General features: G+C 47.9%; 1 protein-coding gene across 1 annotated transcript in view; it reads left to right on the top strand.

Annotated features, from left to right (window-relative positions):
* The first annotated feature begins 5,277 nt into the window (after nucleotides 1–5,277).
* LOC117883326 (probable cation-transporting ATPase 13A4) overlaps nucleotides 5,278–20,231 on the top strand; it is a 73,678-nt gene continuing 58,724 nt past the window's right edge. The window contains exon 1 of the mRNA XM_034782556.1: nucleotides 5,278–5,701. Within this exon, the coding sequence (XP_034638447.1) occupies nucleotides 5,639–5,701 (63 nt within the window). The 5' untranslated portion in view covers nucleotides 5,278–5,638. The remainder of the gene's footprint in view (nucleotides 5,702–20,231) is intronic.

Raw genomic sequence — 20,231 nt, 5'->3', positions numbered from 1 at the left:
CGGGAGTCCTGGGATGGGCTGAGTGCAGCGGGGTGCGGGGATCGCGCTGGCCTGGGCTCCGGGAGTCCTGGGATGGGCTGAGCGCAGCGGGGTGCGGGGCTCGCGCCGGCCTGGGCTCCGGGAGTCCTGGGATGGGCTGGGATGGGCTGAGCGCAGCGGGGTGCGGGGCTCACGCCGGCCTGGGCTCCGGGAGTCCTGGGATGGGCTGAGCACAGCGGTGTGTGGGGCTCGCACCAGCCTGGGCTGGCTCTGCAAGGCTGTGCTAGTGACCCCCGCCGCCTGGCGCTGGGCACGGGGAGCCCCACACCTAGACTGACCAGATGTCCCGATTTTATAGGGACAGTCCCGATTTTCGAGTCTTTTTCTTATAGAGGCTCCTATTACCCTCCACCTCCTGTCCCAATTTTTCACATTTGCTGTCTGGTCACCCTACCCACACCCCGCTCCATTGCGGGACTAGTCGCTCCCTGAGCCGCTCCTGAATATCACACAGGCACCAGCCCATCCCCCCAGCTTCCCCACCCTGCACCCCAGAGCTGCATGTCCTGCCCTAGTCACCAGCCTGCTCAGGGTACGTTCATTACCCGTCCGCCCTCCCTCCCTGTGCAGAGGGGACACACACCAGCCTTTGTAACCTGAGATTTCCCAAGCACCTCAACCGAAACACAACTGGTTTAGGTAAAATATAAAACTGGTTTATTAACTACACAGAGAACGATTTTAAGTGATTATAAGTAGAAGGCGTCAAAGGTCAGGGTTTAGTTACCAAAGAACAGAAAAGGTAAGCGCACAGTCTAACTCTTACCCCTTATGACATTAGGCAGTATTTGGACCAAGCACTTTTCTCACCCCGCTGGACATTTCAGTTCTTAATATACAGCCTTCCCCTTTCAGCCTGGGACTGATCTACTCAGTTCAAGTCTTTGGCTTCCCAGAGTTCTTGTTGTTTCCAGCATAGGTGGGAGGAGGAGAAAGGCCAAGGGAAAATGCCACTGTCCCCTATTTTATACCCTCAGTCCAGGTGTCTGGAAAATACCAGGTCAGACATGGCCTGGTGGGCTGTGCTGAGTTACAGGGTTGAGCAATCCCCTGCTGTGTGTGTCACTAGCAAATGTACAGCATATTTCAGAAACAGCCATACAGGAAAAGCTCCTAGCTTGATATGCACTATTGATTTACGTATTTTGACAGAACAATGGGTTTCAGCAGATCTTGACCTTTTATAGGATATCTTACATGGCATGCTTTGTATGAAATATATCATAATTACACGACAGTGGCAAATATGGGGGTTCCGAGGTGCTGCTTTAAGGCACAGAGTGCCACAGGTGGCTCTCATTGTGTACAGAGGGGGGCATGTCCAGCCTTGTGGGGGAGGAGAAAAGTGGGACAGTGGGTCTTGAGTGCACTCCGACGTCTCACAATAAACAAACGGCAAATAAAAGGAGCTGATTTTGAAGCCAGGCTCATAAATGCCTGATTCTTGAACACGTGGGGTGGGCAGTTTTTGCATCATGCTGCGGTGACATGGTGCTGTGCTGATGCCATTGGATTGTGACGGGCTGATACAATAGGCTTGCTCAGTGGCAATGCACAGCAGTTGCATTATTACGTGACAACATTCCATGGGCCCCTAAACAGATTTTGGAACCCATCAGTCTCCTGAGACAGTGACTGGGGGAAGCTGGCTTGTCTGGCCCACAAATGTGAAGTGAAGTGGCAGCCCTCACACTGAGATGCTAAGTGCCAAAGCCTATCAATCAGTGAGTTTAGTCACATTATGCTTCATCAAAAGCACGTGCATGAGGGGATCAGGGCTTAGGACAAGAAGTGAAGCTGAAAATTGCATGGTTACTGCATCTGCTGGAGAATGGAAGGCAGAATAATGTAATTACCTAATTGAGAATTTTGCATGCAATGTATGTGTAGCCAGGTTCCTTTTTATTTCACCCTTGCCGCCTTCTGTTTTAGGTGTGTTTTTATTTAATCTGGCCTTGTGATTGTTTAGTTTTACCTTTGCTTTATAGATGTTTTGATTTAACCCTTACCTTTTGATATTTGTGCATGTTGGTTTTATATGCTGATTTCAATAAAGAAATGGATGAGAAAACACATTATTATGGAGAGACTTTTAAATGTGCAGATTGATCACTAACATGTAACATGCTTATGCTCAAATGAATTTGTTAGTCTCTAAGGTGCCACAAGGACTCCTGTTCTTTTTGCGGATACAGACTAACACGGCTGCTACTCTGAAACCTAACGTGTAATAGTTACATTAAACAGTAGAGGGCATCAAACTAAAAGACAATCCAGCAAACCCAGAAAAAAGTTGCTCCTGATGAATCTGATCTGAAACACACTGAAGTCAATGGAAACATTCCATCAACTTCAGTGGCCTTTTGAGTTAGATGTTGGGTTGGGCTATTAATACAAGTATATCAAGTTGCCAAAAATATAACAAAGCACAAATGTTTAATCTCTTTTAAACTGCTTTTCCTTTGTTTTCAGTGCAGAGAAAGAATCCTCCATACCACAGACTCTTCACTGGAACAAGAGTCTTTCCATTGACTTTTATCAGAGTTGGATTGGGCCGAGAAAGTGCAATAGCTAGGTGGTTCCATAATCTTCCCTTAGAGTCATGCATGGTGAGGACCCTCTGCATGCATTTCTCTCCCCTTGCAACACAGAAGGGTGACTCAGCCATCTCTGCTTCACCCTTGCCCTTTCCCCTGACACTGGAGTCCAGGATCTGTACTGGGAATAGCAGCAGAGACTGGGCAGGCAGGGGAAGGATGGGTGATAATTTTGCCAACCCCAACCTTTAAAAAAAATCACAAGTCAGGACTCACAAGTCACGAGATTGTCTTAAAAATCTTGAGCCTTTAAACTGATTAATTGGAGGTTCATATAGTTGTCTCCTGGTTTTAGAGTCATTAGAAGACACCTGTTCAGTTTCCTCTGCAAACACGAGGGCTAGAAACTGAAAGTTGAGAGTCTCAGGTAATTTGACTTCTGTAGGTGGGGCTTAAAAAGAAACACCACATATCGTGAGGCTCGTGATAACATGACACCATAGGTGGGATGGAATGTGCTGTATTGGAGGTGCCTATGGTTCCTTTTCCCGCCCATGGAAATCAGTCAGAAAAGATAACAGTTTGGAGCTGTAAAATCTTTTCCGAAGTCCCATTCTCCTTGGCCAGGGAAGCCCTGGAAGCATGGCCCCACTAGAAGCAGATTTGAACCATTGTTTCTGACATGGGTTTGAATACTATGCAGTTTGCCAGAGCCTCCATTTGCATTTACATTGCATTGCATCCTGTGCCCCTTCGCTGCATCTGACCCTGACAGACATTGGTGGCAGTGTCACAGTTCAGGGGGACTGCACCTGTATTCCCATTCTGTAGGCTACCAAGGGTACTCATTCTCAGGCTTCCAGCTCCCCAGACATCACCTGTCTTTGGCAGAGACATGGATCTCTCTCCCTCTGACTGGGGTATTTCCAGGCTGAACAGTACAATGGGATATCCCTGACAAGACATGCTGCCTAAAAGGCTAACATCTGTGCATTTCATTCTCTCCAGAGGCTATGAACAGCTTAACAGCCTGCAGTTGTATGTTACCATGCAGCAATTTTTAAGCAAGCACATTTGTTCTCCAGACAAAAGCATTACAGAGAAAACATTAGAAACAATAGAAGATCCTACATGCATGCTGATAAGTTTACCAGAGATAATCACCAACTTCAACAAAGGTTCGGCAGGGGTCAGTCCTTCAAACCCACACAGGGGATTTTCTGTGGTTACAATTCATAATGTCCAATGCTCAGACCAGCACATCCATAAATAGTTCCAACTTTCCTTTATACAGCTTGCGCCTTTGATCTTCAGATGCCGAGAACAGGTAATCGGCATACAATGGTTCTCTCCTCTGGGCATAACTTCAAAAAGCTGAGTTTTTGCATAACTGGAGATGGAAATTTGCATTCACCTCCCCCTAGAGATTCCCAAGAAAACCACTTGACAGTGTTTGCCCCAAAAGTCCACTCTTCTGACTCACTGGTCAAAGCAGTCCTTTGAAGATCATAACACTTCCCCCCTTAGAGAAGTTACATACAATCCTGGCTCCCAGTAATAAATAACCTTTGCATTTAATACAAAAAGACTCTAGAGACACAAACTTAATTCAATATTTTTTTTCAAGCATATTGCAGGAAATTGCCATCTCTGTCACAGGTAGCATCAAATAATTTTCTGTGTGTGGACTGGCCTCCGTCTCTCCACCACTCCTCTTTTTCTTCCTCTGAATCTTCTGGCCATTTCACTTCAGGAAGCACGACATTGGACCAGAACTTGCCCAGTGCTGGGGATATTTGGATTTGGACTTATCTTGGGCCCATCTCAGATGAGAATAAAACACTAGTGAGTACAAAATATCTTGGGAAACTCTTGATTCTGACATAAGGTTTCAGCCGTATTACAATACATAGAGGAGTGATGTTTGCTTGTTTTTCTGTGGCTCAGTTCCTATCTCCCCAGATTTCCATACCGGAGTCATCACCACAGTATCTGATCTTTTGCTTGTTAAAACAAACATGAAAACAAGGAAGAGGGAAAGTATTGAAAAAAAAAAAAAAAACACACACTGGGCAGGACGAATAATTAAACCAAGTGAGGGTTACCCAGACTGACTGAGAAGAAGTATTGGGCACAATTAAGAGACAAGGCAAGTCAGAAGGCAAAGGAAGGGCAAGAGAGGCAAGGCTGGCAATTAAAACCATCCAAGAGACAAAGGAAAGGGAGGGGGAAATTGGTGTGTTGCCCCCGTACCTGCTTTCTTGGCCTGGCTCCAGTGCTGTAGTCAGATCCACCCATGAGCAGCACTGAAGACTCCAGGGAGGATCGGGGCCCAGAGCTTCATCTAGTTACCCTGTAAGACCTGAAACACTCTCGGCATTAATAATAATAAATAATGACACTACTGATAACCCGATATGGGCCCCAATCCTACGTGCTGACTGGCATGGTTAGACTCTGGGTCCACCTGCATAGATGAGGGCCATGGTTTGGAATGTTAGGGCCCAGTCCTGGTTCTCCCATTGAATAGCATGTAATCAAGATTGGGCCCTTAGTTTTGACAGGTTGCTAAGTACGTAATAGAATAATAATGATGCCTGCTTCTCTCTCTCTCAGGCACACTCCCTAGCCCAAATAAATCCCATAATCTTTCAAGGTGAAGTATTCTCCTTTTGCCCTCCCCTTAAGGCTGCCTGCCAGCAGTGCTTGCTGTGTTACTGGAGCTGTGATTGGAAGTCAAGTCATGGCAGACACTCAGCAGATCTAACTTTTTTCTTCCTCCACCACCCTGAGCCGGCTTTGTACGTGGGAAGTCTCCTTTCAAGCAGCAACTCCAGTTAACAACAACAGCAAAGAGGAAACAGGAAAGACATATACCTCTGAAAAAACCCCTACAGATGGGGAGGAGCTGCCTTCTCAGAATATTGGTAGTGTCATAAGAAAGGTGTGCACTTAGGAGTTCCTTAGCATGGAAGGTAATTAATCACTTCAGTTCAAAGAAGTGATTCTAACCCTGAAGACCTGTCCTGAAGGTGTTAGGACTCCAGAGCAAACACCATTTCATGGGGGAAAAGTTTGCCAAGAGTCACCATGCATTGCTCAGCAAGGGAGAGGAGAATGAAATGGTAAGTCACTGTCTTTCCTCTTATCTCTCTCTCAGCCTGAAACAATAGTCTTAATGTGTTCTGTAGCAAAATTCTACAGCAGGGGTCGGCAACCTTTCAGAAGTGGTGTGCCGAGTCTTCATTTATTCACTCTAATTTAATATTTCGTGTGCCAGTGATACATTTGAACGTTTTTAGGAGGTCTCTTTTTAGAAGTCTATAATATATAACCAAACTATTGTTGTATGTAAAGTAAATAAGGCTTTTAAAATGTTTAAGAAGCTTCATTTAAAATTAAATTAAAATGCAGAGCCCCCCGGACCGGTGGCCAGGGCCACTGAAAATCAGCTCGCGTGCCGCCTTCGGCACACGTGCCATAGGTTACCTACCCCTGTTCTACAGCCTGGAGTTTAGCTTTGGACAGTAAGTGAAAATGTTCAGTCTGTCAAGGGCTTCATTAATATTTAAATAAATGGAAATGAAATTGTGTGGGATCAGTTTTAATCAGTTGGCAAGTGAGGGTAAGCCTGCAGTGCCCTCGGAGGTTTGATTCCAGCTCAGATACGCAGACCCCGCCTAGCTTTAACCGAACCAGCACAGACACAGAGCAGAGAAGGTGCCGGGGCATGGACTCCGGCACAGGCTGTTAATCCAAATAAGCACTCAGGGTTCCAATGGGCTTGTTTAGCCTGCGTTGAAGCCTGTGCCGCCACATCTTCACTGCTGTGTTTAGCTGTGTGGCTAGATTAAAGCGAGGGCGGGGATGCCTACCTGAGCTGCAGACATACTGCTGACCTCAGTGTAGACATACCCGGAGAGCAGCGCTCCAAGACAAGAGAAGAGCTCCACACAGCCTTCAAAGGCAGTGACTGATGATTTACATACAGGTGCATGCCACTTAACAGACAGAGCAAACGCGGTCCTTCTCTGCTCTGAAGAGTATACAAAGGGATGGATTCACTGAAAGGTCAGGGCCTAAAACAGGACAAAACATCTCATTTTTAGCCATTGGCTGCTGTGCAGAGTGGCTCCACAAATGCCTCCACTGCTCTTGCAAAGTCTTTTAAAAATTCTAATTGTATTAATGTGACAAAAAAATGGGAATTTTTTGAGATATTTTTATGAAGCTGCTGTGTGCCTCAGCTTCCCCTCTATGTTGCATGGTTTCCTAGTGGGTGAAAAGGGTCTGTTTGCTCTCAGGGCAGGCTAGGACACAGGTGTGAGCAGCACCTCACTGTCTGGGACTAAGTGGGCCTTAATCCCCATATCATTGGAGAATCCGTGATGACAATGGCAAATTCAGTCACCGGGACATTGAAACCTGGCAACCGAGACTATGGATTGCCCCACCTCTCTGGAGGGAGCCAAGCAGCATTTTTCCAGCTCTGGAACAAATGCCTGGGTGTGTGAGGTGGGAGTTGGCTGCTGGAGGAGTCGGGGAGGGAGAGGGGCTGAGAATCTGACAGAGCAGGTCAGACTAAGTGACAGAGCTTTGGGCTCTCGGGGCTAACCAGAATGGACTCTGCTATAACTTTCATTTCTCTAGGCCAGGGCGGGCAAACTTTTTGGCCTGAGGGCCACATCGGGTTTCCGAAATTGTATGGAGGGCCGGTTACGGGAGGCTGTGCCTCCCCAAACAGCCAAGTGTGGCCTGGCCCCCACCCCCTATCTGACTGCTTCTCACCCCATGACAGCCCTCCTGGGACTCCTGCCCCATTCAACCCCCCTGTCCCCTGATGGCTCCCCCAGGACCCCTGCCCGCTACACCCTCCTGCTCTCTGTCCTGACTGCCCCCCGCCGCCCCATCCAACCCCCCCTCCTTTCTGATTCCCCCCCCCCCCGGAATCCCTGTCCCATCCAACCCCCTGTTCCCTGCCCTCTGACCACCCAAACCCCTATCCACACCCTTGCCCCCGACCACCACCCCGAACTCCCCTGCCCTCTATCCAACCCCCCCTGCTCCCTGCCCCCTTACTGCGCTGCCTGGAGCACTGGTGGCTGGTGGTGCTACAGCCGTGCTGCCCAGAGCACCAGGACAGGCAGCCGTGCCACCTGGCTGGGGCCAGCCACGCCACCGCGCAGCACAGAGCACCGGGTCAGGCCCTGGCTCTGCAGCTGTGCTGCCCGGCAAGAGCACGCAGCCCCGCTGCCCAGAGTATTGCGCCGGCGGCGCAGTGAGCTGAGGCTGCAGGGGAGGTGGAACAGCAGGGGAGGGGCCGGGGGCTAGCCTCCCGGGGCAGGAGCTCCGGGGCCGGGCAGGATAGTCCCGTGGGCCAGATGTGGCCCCCGGGCCATAGTTTGCCCACCTCTGCTCTAGGCTAACCAAGGACTTCTTATGCTGTGTTGCAGTCAACTAATAAACCCTACTGCGTGACAGCGCTGGCTGAGTGTCACTGCAGATACTGGCCCAAGTGCATTGCTCCCTCAGATTGTACCAGCCTCCCTCAGGGTCTGTCTCAGGGGGACTCAGAGCTCAGGATGTGAAGCAGGAATGCGGGAGGTCCCAGAGGGCCAGTCTAAGGAGGCAGTGAAGCTACGTGGCTTACTCAGGAAGAAGAGTGAGAGCCCGAGGAGGTCTCCTCCCAGAGACTGTTCTAAAGCTGGGCCCAGAGCACTGGTCCTGGGGACCCCTGACAATTACATTTTAAATTTGTTTTTAGCATTAATTTGACTCTGGAAGAGTCAAATTATTGGCACGCATTTCTTGACTCTTTGGTAAAGATCATATCACTTGGTGTAATAATGTTCCTGTTTACATGGTGCAGATGTCAGTTGTTTCAGATTGAAATATCATTGACAGTTTTAAAGGAAGTTGACGGCTCATTTGAAAACTGGAGAAGATAATCTCATTTCTCAGAGAAACTTTCTATCCACTTTTGTTGGAGGCTGTGTGGGGAGCAGTAATGAGAAGAGATGTGAAACATTTCTAAGGTCATGTGTCCAGCGTGGTCCGATGCCCATGTGTTTAAGAGCTGTCCACCCTTCCTCGTGTCCATCATGGGACTGTTTGGGTGACTAAAGCCTACTTGCTTGAATAAGACTAGCCGGAGTGGATCTTTCAGAAGCTGAGGTTCGTTTCCCTAGGATCCCACCGCGCCTGAGCTTGTTGGCTTTCAGGGCATCCGGCAGATCCAATCTCTTTCCACAATGATAGTGGAGGGAGAAGAGCCTTTCTAGAACAGAATTGGCCTGGGAGAGGGAGGGTGGGTGGGTTAGGGAAGGGGATGGTTTGTTTTAGGGACTATCCTGGTTTCAAGAGATGCCGATTTAAGGTGGTTTTAATAGATTGTTCAGAGCTTTGCTTGGTGTACAGCGGGGGTGAGAGGGAAAAGAAGGCTGCGAGCTACTTTTGCATCCCTCTGATCTCCAGGGTTGCTATGGATTTATTCAGCTCCTGACATAATTTAGAGCAGCCAACAGATTATAAACAGCCTCCGAGAGCCATTACATCAGCCAGGGATTGTCAGAGCACGACAAAATCCATCCGTTTCCCCCACCATACATACACCTAAGATCTACTCAGAGCTCTTACTCCATGCAGCATAACAAAGAGAAGGTTCAGGGATGACTTGGTCACAGTCTAAGTATCTACACGGGGAACAAATATTTACTCCAGAGATTTCAATCTAGCAGAGAAAGGTATAACGATGCAATGGCTGGAGGCTGACGCTAGACAAATTCACACAGGAAATAAGGCGTAAATTTTTAACAATGAGGGTAACTAACAATGATGGAACAATTTACCCAGGGTCGTGGTGGCTTCTCCATCACTGGCAATTTGGAAATCAAGACTGGATGTTTTTCTAACAGATCTGCCCTAGGAATTATTTTGAGGATGGCCTGTGCTAAACAGGAGAACAGACTACATTAGTAGCTCTCAAGCTTCCCAGACTACTGTACCCCTTTCAGAAGTCTGATAAAGAACTAGATCAGTTCCTGGAGGATAGGTCCATCAATGGCTATTAGCCAGGATGGGTAGGGATGGTGTCCCCAGCCTTTGTTTGCCAGAAGCTGGGAATGGGCGACAGGGGATGGATCACTTGATGATTCCCCGTTCTGTTCATTCCCTCTGGGGCACCTGGCATTGGCCACTGTCAGAAGACAGGATACGGGGCTGGATGGATCTTTGGTCTGACCTAGTATGGCCGTTCTTATGATTTGTCTTACATACCCCCAAGTTTCACCTCACTTAAAACCTACTTGCTTACAAAATCAGGCATAAAAATACAAAAGTGTCACAGCACACTATTACTGAAAAAAATCACTTACTTTCTTATGTTTACCATAGAATTATAAAATAAATCAAATGGGATATAAATATTGTACTTACATTTCAGTGTATAGTACATGGAGAAGTATAAACAAGTCATTGTCCATATGAAATTTGAGTTTGTCCTGACTTTGCTAGTGCTTTTTATGGTGCCTGTTGTAAAACCCAGCAAATATCGAGATGAGTTGATGTACCCCCGGGAAGAGCTCTGTGCACCCCCAGGGATACACATACCCATGATTGATCACAATGTTCCCTTCTGGGCTCGGAATCTATGGATCCCTATGCTGGAGTTTTGAAGGGGATGGTGTAGGGTCGGGTACATCAGCAATCTACCAGCCAGTAACCCTTCACATTGGAGGAATCCTTAGCTGCTTTACTAGGGGAGCTTTGACCCCTTTGCACTCCCAGAATGGTGGAAAGGGGCTACAACTGGGGCCAGTATTTGGCCCTGTAGCTTTCTATCCTTTGACATGGAAATATTTGAATCCTCTCACAAGATGGACATTGAAAGGCCCAATTCTACTTCCACTGGAGTGACTGGTAGTTTTGCTATTGACTGGAAACTGGAGCAGATCTTTATGAAAGAGTTCCTAGTTATTATCATACAGACTCCACTATTAGATTCCTTGCCAGTCCTTCAAGTCTAATCCTATTACCCGTTGTTATAGCAACAGCACTTTTAAACTGTTGCTCACAGGTTACCTTCCTGCTGTCAAAGCAGAAAAAACCTGGTGATGGGATTGACAGAACTGCAATACTCCTCACAGTTTGGTAAGGCCAGTTCCTGCCCTGAAGAGAAGGCTGACACCAGAATTTGCTTGGCATTTACAGTTAACTTTTGCTTTACAGGTGACTTGGAAATAAAAAAAGAGTTATTTTAGCCACAAATAACAGTGGTTTACAGAGGGGTAGCCGTGTTAGTCTGAATCTGTAAAAAGCAACAGAGGGTGGTGCCACAGGACCCTCTGTTGCTTTTTAGTGGTTTACATGACAATCGTGTAAATAATCCTTGATAGGAGGAGTGGTGATGGTAAATGATTAACAGCAAATTCTGCTTCTTGATTCCAACAAATCTGTTCTCTGAATAAGCAAAGTTTCTGTCAACAGCAGCAAGTCTGACAGCTTTAGATTAATTAGTAAAGCCTCATAACACTATTGCAAGACTTAGTTTACTGATAGGTAAACTGAGGCACAGAGGGAGCAAATGACTCATGTTTGGTCCAACAATAAGTCAGTAGTAGGGCCACAGAGAGAATCCAGGGGTCCTGGGCCACAGTCAGCTGCTCTAAGCTCCAGAGAATGCTCACCCATTGGCGTTAAGTACGGTACTCACTTTCTTGGCAGTAGCAAAGTCATCATTATTTAGCCTAAGTGGTTAACACATATTTCAGGAAATCTGTATAACACTTTCAAAAGATGTGCCTGGAGCTTACATTCATAACTTGGCTGGATATGAATATAGACACTGGATTTATGGCTTATTACAACAATCTATAACCCACTAACACCCCCAGCTGCCTCTCCCCTTCCTCCCTAAGACTGGAGGGGTGTTAACAGGCCACTTCACCCTGAGTGATCCCTTGAAATGTGTTAACTCCTTATGCTGAACAATCTGTTCTACCTTGTATTTAGCTGGGACATTCTGAGTATGTTTCCTGGACCTGAAGAGAAGCTCTGTGTAAGCTCAAAAGCTTGTCTCTCTCACCAACTGCAGTTGGGCATATTCCCTCCCTTGCCTTGTCCCTCCTATACCCTGGGACTGACATGGCTCTAACAACACTGCATACATGTAATACTTTGACCTTCATAGTGCCTTCTCATGACAGTCTCAGGGTACTTCACAAAGGTGGGTGGGGTTAGCCTCATGTAACAGATGAGGAAATAGAGGCACAGAGAAGTTAAGTGACTTATCAAACATCACACCATAAAGGAGAGGACCCAGGAGTCTGGTGTCCTAGCCCCTGCCCTGATCCCTACACGATATTGCCTCCTGGAAATATTACTAACTCCTTGCTCTGTGTTTGGTAATCTCACATCCAGGGGCCATTTCAGATTTTGGTTGGGGGGTGGGGAAGTGCGGGGCAACTTTAACCGTGATTCCAAGGGGCTACTTCAGCACCTGAAAACTCTAGGGGTTTTTTGCAGATAACTCAGAAATTAGCGGACAGGAACACTGTATCTAATTCCTATATAAAAAAAGAGGATTTAATCAATATTAGAGCCACTCAGCTCTAATACTAACATGTTCTCACATCTTGTGTCACTTAAGTAACACTGGTTAGGTTTAAAATTTTAATGTATATTCTTTGTTACTAACTCTTGAATACAACAATCAAAACAATTGTAGAAAAATCTAGATGACTTTCTATCACTTTTTCGCAGTTCACCAAGTTTGGACTAGATCATTTAGCTTTGGAAACATCCTATTAGGGCAAGGCCCCATGAGTTTATACTGCACCTGCCTGGAGCTCTAGAGGTGTTACCTCACTACAAATAATAGACTAGAAACTAACCTTAAACAGGAGTGAAACTGACACTTTCAAGTCACTTTCACACTATTGCCAATCCCAAATGTCCAAAAATCATGAATCAGGCTCACCAAAAATCATGTGATTGTCTTTAAAATCATGTGATTATGTAAAAACAACAGATTTGGGGTTCTTTTTATTTGCCTTCTGTTTTTTGAGCCTTAAGGGCGCACTGGGGTCACATTTTTAAACTTTCTCCACAGCCACGAGGACTAGAAACTTCATTTTTCTTTAAGAACGAAGGCTGAAATCATCATATATCCACTTGACTCCAGAAGCTGGGGCTTTAAGGAAAACAATTATCATGAGACTCGTGACAAAATCATGAGAGTTGACAACACTGCTTTTACTTTTGTTTAAAGGCTAGTTCCTTTCCAGAAGGCTCTTAAACATAACACTACAGTGATTGCAGTTTTCACAGGAGGATATTTAAAACTGAACACCAAGAAAATTCTATATTTTAAAATTGAAAAAAAACCAGAGACATCTGAGTATATCAGGGCCACTGCAGGGAGGAAAGGAAAATAAACAGGCAGAGGAACTCTGGGCAGCTCTTCCTTTAGAAAGAAAGTTGGAGGGTCAAATCTTCTAGTCCCTAATTGACTAAAACTTCTATTGCATCAGCGCCTCCACTCGTAGATATAAACATCACAGTGTGGACAGTAACTATACACTTCATACTTAAATATCTGAGCCATCTTATCCAGAGTTACACGGCTTAGATGCATTGGTTCAGGGACTGGATTTTCTGGCCTATTCTGAACAGCGCTGAGCACACAGATGGTGCCCAGTGAATAATGCAAATCGTGACAATAATCGTCGACTTTATGAACTCCGTTGATGCAGTTTCTGTTCTTTGTTCTGAATTGGCCTGAATACAGCTGAAAGCCTAAGAATTTGAGGCATAAATAAATCTGATACTTATGACACTTTCTCATTCCTTCCTTTTCTCAAACTCAGAACAAAAAATGACCGAACAAAATGGTTCTCAGTTAAAATTGCCCAGCAGCCATTGCTCTATGACCCAGCCCGGGGTAGAACCTGCCACCCCTTGGGAGTTACATGATCTCTCATCTGACTCTCAGACTCCAGCCTTTCTGACCTCTGTGCTGCTTTTCATGCTGTCAACCATGCAGGGCCGGCTCCAGGCACCAGCCCACCAAGCTTGTGCTTGTGGAGGGGGGCGGCGCGGCGCTCCAGCTCCAGCTGCCGGGGAGAGCGGGGCCACGGCCAGGGCTCGCCACCCTCCCCCCGGTGCTCTGGCCGCCGGGGAGAGCGGAGCCCCGGCCGGGCTCTCCGCCCTCCTCCCAGGACTCCGGCCGCCTTCCCCCCCGGCACCCTCCCCCCGGCTGCCCCGACTGGGAGAGCGGGGAGAGCGGAGCCCCGACTGGGGCTCGCCGCCCTCCCCCCAGCGCTCTGGCCGCCCTCCCCTGCCACGCTGGGGGTGGGGGGGCGGCCGGAGGCTTTTTTGCCTGGGGCAGCAAAAAAGCCAGAGCCGGCCCTGCAACCATGACCTCCATCCTGGGACCATTTGCTGGAGTCTCAGAGAACTGGCTGCCTTAGTTTTGCTCCCATCTGGCAGAGGCCTCTTTTTTTCCAGAATGCAGCAGAGAGAGGCTGGTCTGCTGGATAGGGAGCTAGCCCTGGAAAACCTGGGTTCTACTCCCCCATGGACTTCCTGTCTGAAATTCTCTCCTTAAAGCACTGGCCTGGGGCTAAAGGTTTTTAGGCAGCTAAAACAACGAGGAGTCCAGTGGCACCTTAAAGACTAACAAATTTATTTGGGAATAAGCTTTTGTGGGTAAAAAACCCACTTCTTCAGATGCATGGAGTGAAAATTACAGATACAGGCGTAAATATCCTGGCACATGAAGAGAAGGGAGTTACCTTACAAGTGGAGAACCAGTGCTGACAAAGCCATTTCAGTCAGGGTGGATGTGGTCCACTCCCAATAACTATCAAACAAGGTGTTTTTTTTTCCAGCTAAAGGGAAAGGGAACAAGGGTTGTTGGTAAAATGAAAGCCTTATTCAATACTTTACATTTCAAATGGTTTAATTTTCCCCCTTCTTTTCTGTATCTTTAATTAAAAAGTTTAAAAAATTTTTAATGGTGTTGGCCGTGCTGCCAGGCAGGCTGAGGTCTCTGTATATCAAATCCTGAACCTTGTTTAAAACAGTTTAATGTTGGACAGTGAAAGGGTTATGTTATCTCCTTTGACTCTTTGGGCCCACATATTCCATCTACATTAATACAACTGGCCTTAGACCCTGTCTACACTACAGCTTCTATTGTGCTTGTAGCCAGATTGTGACTTTGATTTTGACAATTCCACTAGAATCTCAGATGTTAAACAGCAGCTACAAAAGTTAGACATTTTAAAATCAGCAGGTCCAGATAACTTTCATCCAAGAGTTTAAAAGAGCTGGCTGAGGAGCTCACTGGCCCATGAATGTTGATTTTCACTCAGCCTTGGCGCACTGGGGAAGTTCCAGAAGACTGGAAGAAAGCTAATGCTGTCCCAGTTTTTTAAAAGAGGTAAACAGAATGACCCAGGTAATTATTGGCCTGTCAGCCTGACATGGATCCTGGACAAGATAATGGATTAGCTGATACGGGATTCGATTAATAAAGAATTAAAGGCGGGTAATGTAATTAATGCAAATCAGTGTGGATTTAGGGAAAACAGAACCTGTCAAACTAATGATTTTTTTTATGAGATTACGATTTTGGTGGATAAAGGTAATAGTATTGACATAATATACGTGGACATCTGTAAGGCGTTTGACATGGTACCACATGACATTCTGATTAAACACTAGACCCATATAAAATTAACATGGCCAGTTTTTAATCCATTTAATATGTAGTAACTGAGAAGTCTCAAAATATAATTGTAAATGGGGAATCAGTATCGAGCATGTGTGTTTCCTGTTGGGTCCTGCAGGGATTGGTTCTCCGCTATTTAGCATTTTTCTCAATGACCCGGAAAAAAACATTAAAAAGAATCACTGATAAAGTTTGCAGATGACACAAAAACAGGAGGAGTAATAACCAATGAAGAGGATAGGTCATGGATTCAGAGAGATCTGGATCGCTTGGTAAACTGGGCACAAGCAAACAATGAGCATTTTAATACAGCTAAATCTAAATATACATTTAGGAACAAAGAATGCAGCCACTGTAATATGGGGCTCCTGATCTGTTAGCATCTCTTTGAGGCAGGATGGGGAGCTACAGCAACCTGGCTCCATCCGCTCCTGTGCCACCACACCCAACTCTCGTTTGTCGAGGACTGACTCCATAATCTGTCCCAGACCTAATTCCCCTGGGGTCAGGAGCTTCTTCTTGAAGAGTCTCTGACTGGAGCAGGTAGGGGAACCCAGGCCAGGCGCACCGGAACCTGGGTAGAAGTGGGGGGCCCACCAGTGCTGGAACTGGGGCCCTGCCCCGTGCTCCTCCTCTTCCCCGAGGTCCCGCTCCCTGGCCAGGCCAGAAGCCGGAGCCGGGCCATGGTAAGAGCTGCCCAGGGAGCCTGGGCGGCTGTGAGGAGTCCCGGACCCTCCACCTGCCTGGGGTGGGGGCACGTTAGTGCAGCCCCCAGCACATGTCCTGGCCCTCCAGAGCACACCACCCAGGGCAGGTGAAGGGTCTGGGGCTCCCCACAGCGACCTAGGCTCCCTGGGCAGCTCTTACCACAGGCCAACTCCAGCTTCTGGCCAGGCCAGGGGGCAGGATCTGAGGGGGAGGAGAAGGAGCAGGGCCCAGTGGCAAAGGGGGGCGCTAAGGCCCACCTCAGCCCCCCCCCCCCCCCCCCCGGAACAGGCTCGCACCGCTAGCAGGGGCTGCGCTTCGTGGCAGGGGAGCTGATCACCCTACCGCAAAGTGCAGCACCTGCTGCCAGCACTTGGCACCTGCCTGAGGCTACTACGCCCATGTTAAAAAGTGGGCAGGCCTGGCCCCTCTGGATCCAGCGCCCCAACCCAGGCCCACCTGCTCTACTGGTTCCAGCACAGGGCCCTTGTTTGGAACAGCCAGAACCAGTCCTCCTCAGTCCCGTACTACTTCCTACCTTTATAGTCTTCCCTTCCTGCTTCTCCCTCCTTGGTGGGTTGGTTTGCCTGGCAGCACCTCCCCAGTCTGCTGGAGGGATCCTCTCTCGGGCAGCTGCCCTAGCCCCACTCTCCTGGTTGCAGCCCTTTTATCCTCATAACTTCTGTGGGGCTGCCAATCCACTCTGGCTAAGCAGGTAGGCAGTTGCTTTGTTAACCCTTTGGCTGCTGAACCAGCATGGGGTATATAGACCCCATGACAACCACACTTCATAGAATTGTAGCTGATTAGGGTTAGAAGAGACCTCAGGAGGTCATCTAGTCCAACCCCCTGCTCAAAGCAGGCCCAACCCCAACCCCACTGTTGAGTTCCAGGATTGGGCACTCTCTCCTGGGAAGCAGGGACTCTGAAAAAGATGGGGGTGGTGGTGGATAATCAGCTGAACATGAGCTTCCGGTGTGACACTGTGGCCAAAACAGCTAATGCGATGCTGGGATGCATCAATAGGTATCGTGAGTAGGAGTAAAGAGGTTTTTTTACCTCTATAGTTGGCGCTGGTGCGACCAGTCTGGAATCCTGTCTCCTGTTTTGGTACCCACAGATCAAGGAAGAGGGGTCAGAAAGCAGCCACAGGCCTGATTAAAGATTAAAAAACATGCCTTATAGGGCTTGTCTACACTTACATTATATAGCGCTCTAACAGGCTGGCTCAGGGGGGTGAAAAATCTTTAAAGCACTAGTGTGGACAGACTCCGAGCACTCCGAGACTCCCCTCGTGGAGGTGGATTACCAGGAGCGCTGGGAGAGCTCTCGCCCAGCGCTCGCGTGTGACGACATTCACACTTCAAAGCGCTCCCGCTCTGTAGACGTAGCCATAGTGATAGGCTCAAAGAGCTCAATCTATTCAGCCTAATAAAGAGAAGCTTAAGGAGTGACTTGATCACAATCTGTAAGTACCTTCATGGGGGAACAAATATTTCATAATCAGCTCTTCAATCTAGCAGAGAGGTATGATATGAGCCAATGCCTAGAAGGTGAAGATAAGACAAATTCAGCCTGGAAATAATGCATACATTTTTAACAGAGTAATTAACCATTGGTACAATTTACCAAGCGTTGCGGTGGACTCTTATCACTGACAATTTGGCTGTTTTTCTAAAAGACATATTCTAGGAAGTATTTGGGGGAAGTTCTATGGCCCGTGCTATGCAATGGGTCAGACCGCATGATCACAATGGTCTCTTCAGGTCTTGGAATCTATCAATCTGAGCCTCAAACAACCTAGAACAGTTAAGCTAAGTCTACAAATATAGCAGCCACCTTGGGCACACATTAGCCATGTTTGTTCATCCACATCTACCACTTATTGTTCTCAGTAGCCTCTGGGAAAGTCTGCAGACATCCCGTGTTGCCTCAGTTACTGCGGCACTGCGCGCGCGCACACACACACACACCCCCACACACACCCCACTGCCTGATGGGCACTTCAGATTGCCACAGCCTCTGGTAACTGGCTGCTGGACACAGCAGCAGGTGAGCGGGAGAAAAGCACTGTCAATAGAACACTCTCTGGTGGCGCACGAGAAGAGGTCAGGTGCACAAAGGTGGGTGTGTCTAGACGTAGCTGGAAAGCACCGCAGGGCAGGCCCAGCTATATACATTGGTGTGAGATTATGTGGCTAGCTGAGCTGACAGTGACCGGCTGAGAAACCTGCAGATAGGTAAGGCTATTTTAGACCTTCTATGCAGGGGGCTAGATCCAGCAGTGAAGAACTGAGCCATCCATATGGGAGACACTACTCCACTGTTGTCCCCTAATTTGATCACAAACATAGTTCCAGAGTCCAAGTTAGCTTAGGCAATCGCCGTGCTTAGTAGTGCAGTCAGAGTCTCGGCATGGTTGACAATGAAGGGCCTTACAGGGCCATCCTGGGCAGAGCAAAAACTTTCTAATTAAAACGTTCCACCTAAATCTATTGTATGGCAAGCTGGCTGGATAGGCATCAAGGCACCCCACATTCACACTTCAAAGCACCGCCGCAGGAGCGCTCCCGCAGCAGCGCTTTGAAGTTTTGAGTGTAGCGATGGCCTACGGTTCTCTGGCTACCTCCCCTCTAATGTCCATCTCTGTGGGTCATGGATGACGAGCAGTGCCTGCGTTTTGCCATTTGGTGCATCAATTTGCTGTATACTGTACAGCGCCCGTGTCCCAAAGCTACCGAAAACAGACTGACTGACTCACAGTGCCACAGGACGCCCCCCAAATGGCAGATTCACCTTGACATTCTGCAAGAAGAAACCTGTGTCTCCCAAAATGCATTACACTGGGTGGAATCACTTCTGCCTGCCTCCATTGTGTTATCATTTTAGGCTTGAGGAAACATGTGCCTCGTATGGCCTGGCACTGGAGCTCGGCATGTTCAAAGCAGGGAGGAACTGCTACTAAATGACAATGGATTGCGACAATTGGCTGTCAATACAGGAACATGCCAGGGCATCTATCCTTTCCTTTAGTATTTATTTTAACCATAGATCTCCTGGCTGCTCAGATGGGTGTAAGAACACAAGGGTGTGATTCTGCCTCATGATTTCTCACCCTAGTATTTAAACCCTGTGTCTCCTGGAAAGGATCATTCCAGTTTTTCCATGTTCAGATGTTAATTGGAAGAGGTTGAAGAGGAGGCCGAGTTAGTGATTCTGCCGTCAGGGCTTTGCTTCTCCCTGGGAGGTCTCTTGGCAGCTTGACGAATTGGGGGGAACCCGGATCACTGCTAAATGGAGCAACAGGACTGATAAGTCCTGAGTTTCAAGTGCTGAAGATGATTATTAGTTATTATGAGTTAAGATAATGGCCTGTTGACAAGACGCAGAGGCCCAACATTAGAACCATAATGGAAGGTGGTAACTGCCCATCATTCCCCTGCTGCCCCACCCTACACTTGGAAAGGGCAGAGGTCCTGAGGCTGGGCTCTTGCCTCCAGCCTAAAGCTCAATATTGTTCCAGGCCTCTGTTTTCAGACAGAATTTCACACCTGCACCCAATTCTCCTGACTATTTATCATCAGCCCGGGGCACCCCACAACTCCAGGTTTGCCAAAAACCTTCATGAAACTGACAAAGTTGTCTACAAATATGGCCTAAGCCTATAATGCAGGGGTCGGCAACCTTTCAGAAGTGGTGTGCCGAGTCTTCATTTATTCACTTTAAGGTTTCACATGCCGGTAATTTAGAAGGTCTCTCTCTATAAGTCTATACATAATATAACTAAACTACTGTTGTATGTAAAGTAAACAAGGTTTTCAAAATGTTTAAGAAGCTTCATTTAAAATTAAATTAAAATGCTGATCTTAAGCTGCCAGCCTGGGGTTCCATTCACCTAGGCTGGCAGTGAGCTGAGTGGGACCTGCGGCCGGAACCCCAGCTAGCAAGGGGCCGGCAGCCAGAACCCCAGACCAGTAGCGGGCTGAGCGGGACCAGCACCCCCGACCATCAGCGGGCCGAGCGGCTCAGCCCGCTGCCGGTCTGGGGTTCTGGCTGCCGGCCCCTTGCCAGCTGGGGTCCCAGCCGCCGGTCCCGCACAGCCCCCTGCCAACCTCGTGCTCAGGGTGGGGATGTGGGATGTGCAAGAGTCAGGGCATGGGGTGTGGGGGGGCTGGGTATGTGTGGAGGGAGTAGGAGTCAGGGATGGGGTCGTGGGG

The sequence above is a fragment of the Trachemys scripta genome, chromosome 9, assembly GCF_013100865.1.
Source record: "Trachemys scripta elegans isolate TJP31775 chromosome 9, CAS_Tse_1.0, whole genome shotgun sequence".
Lineage (NCBI taxonomy): Eukaryota > Metazoa > Chordata > Testudines > Emydidae > Trachemys > Trachemys scripta.
The sequence above is the reverse complement of the archived record's forward strand: the minus strand, read 5'-3'. Positions and strand labels throughout refer to the sequence as shown.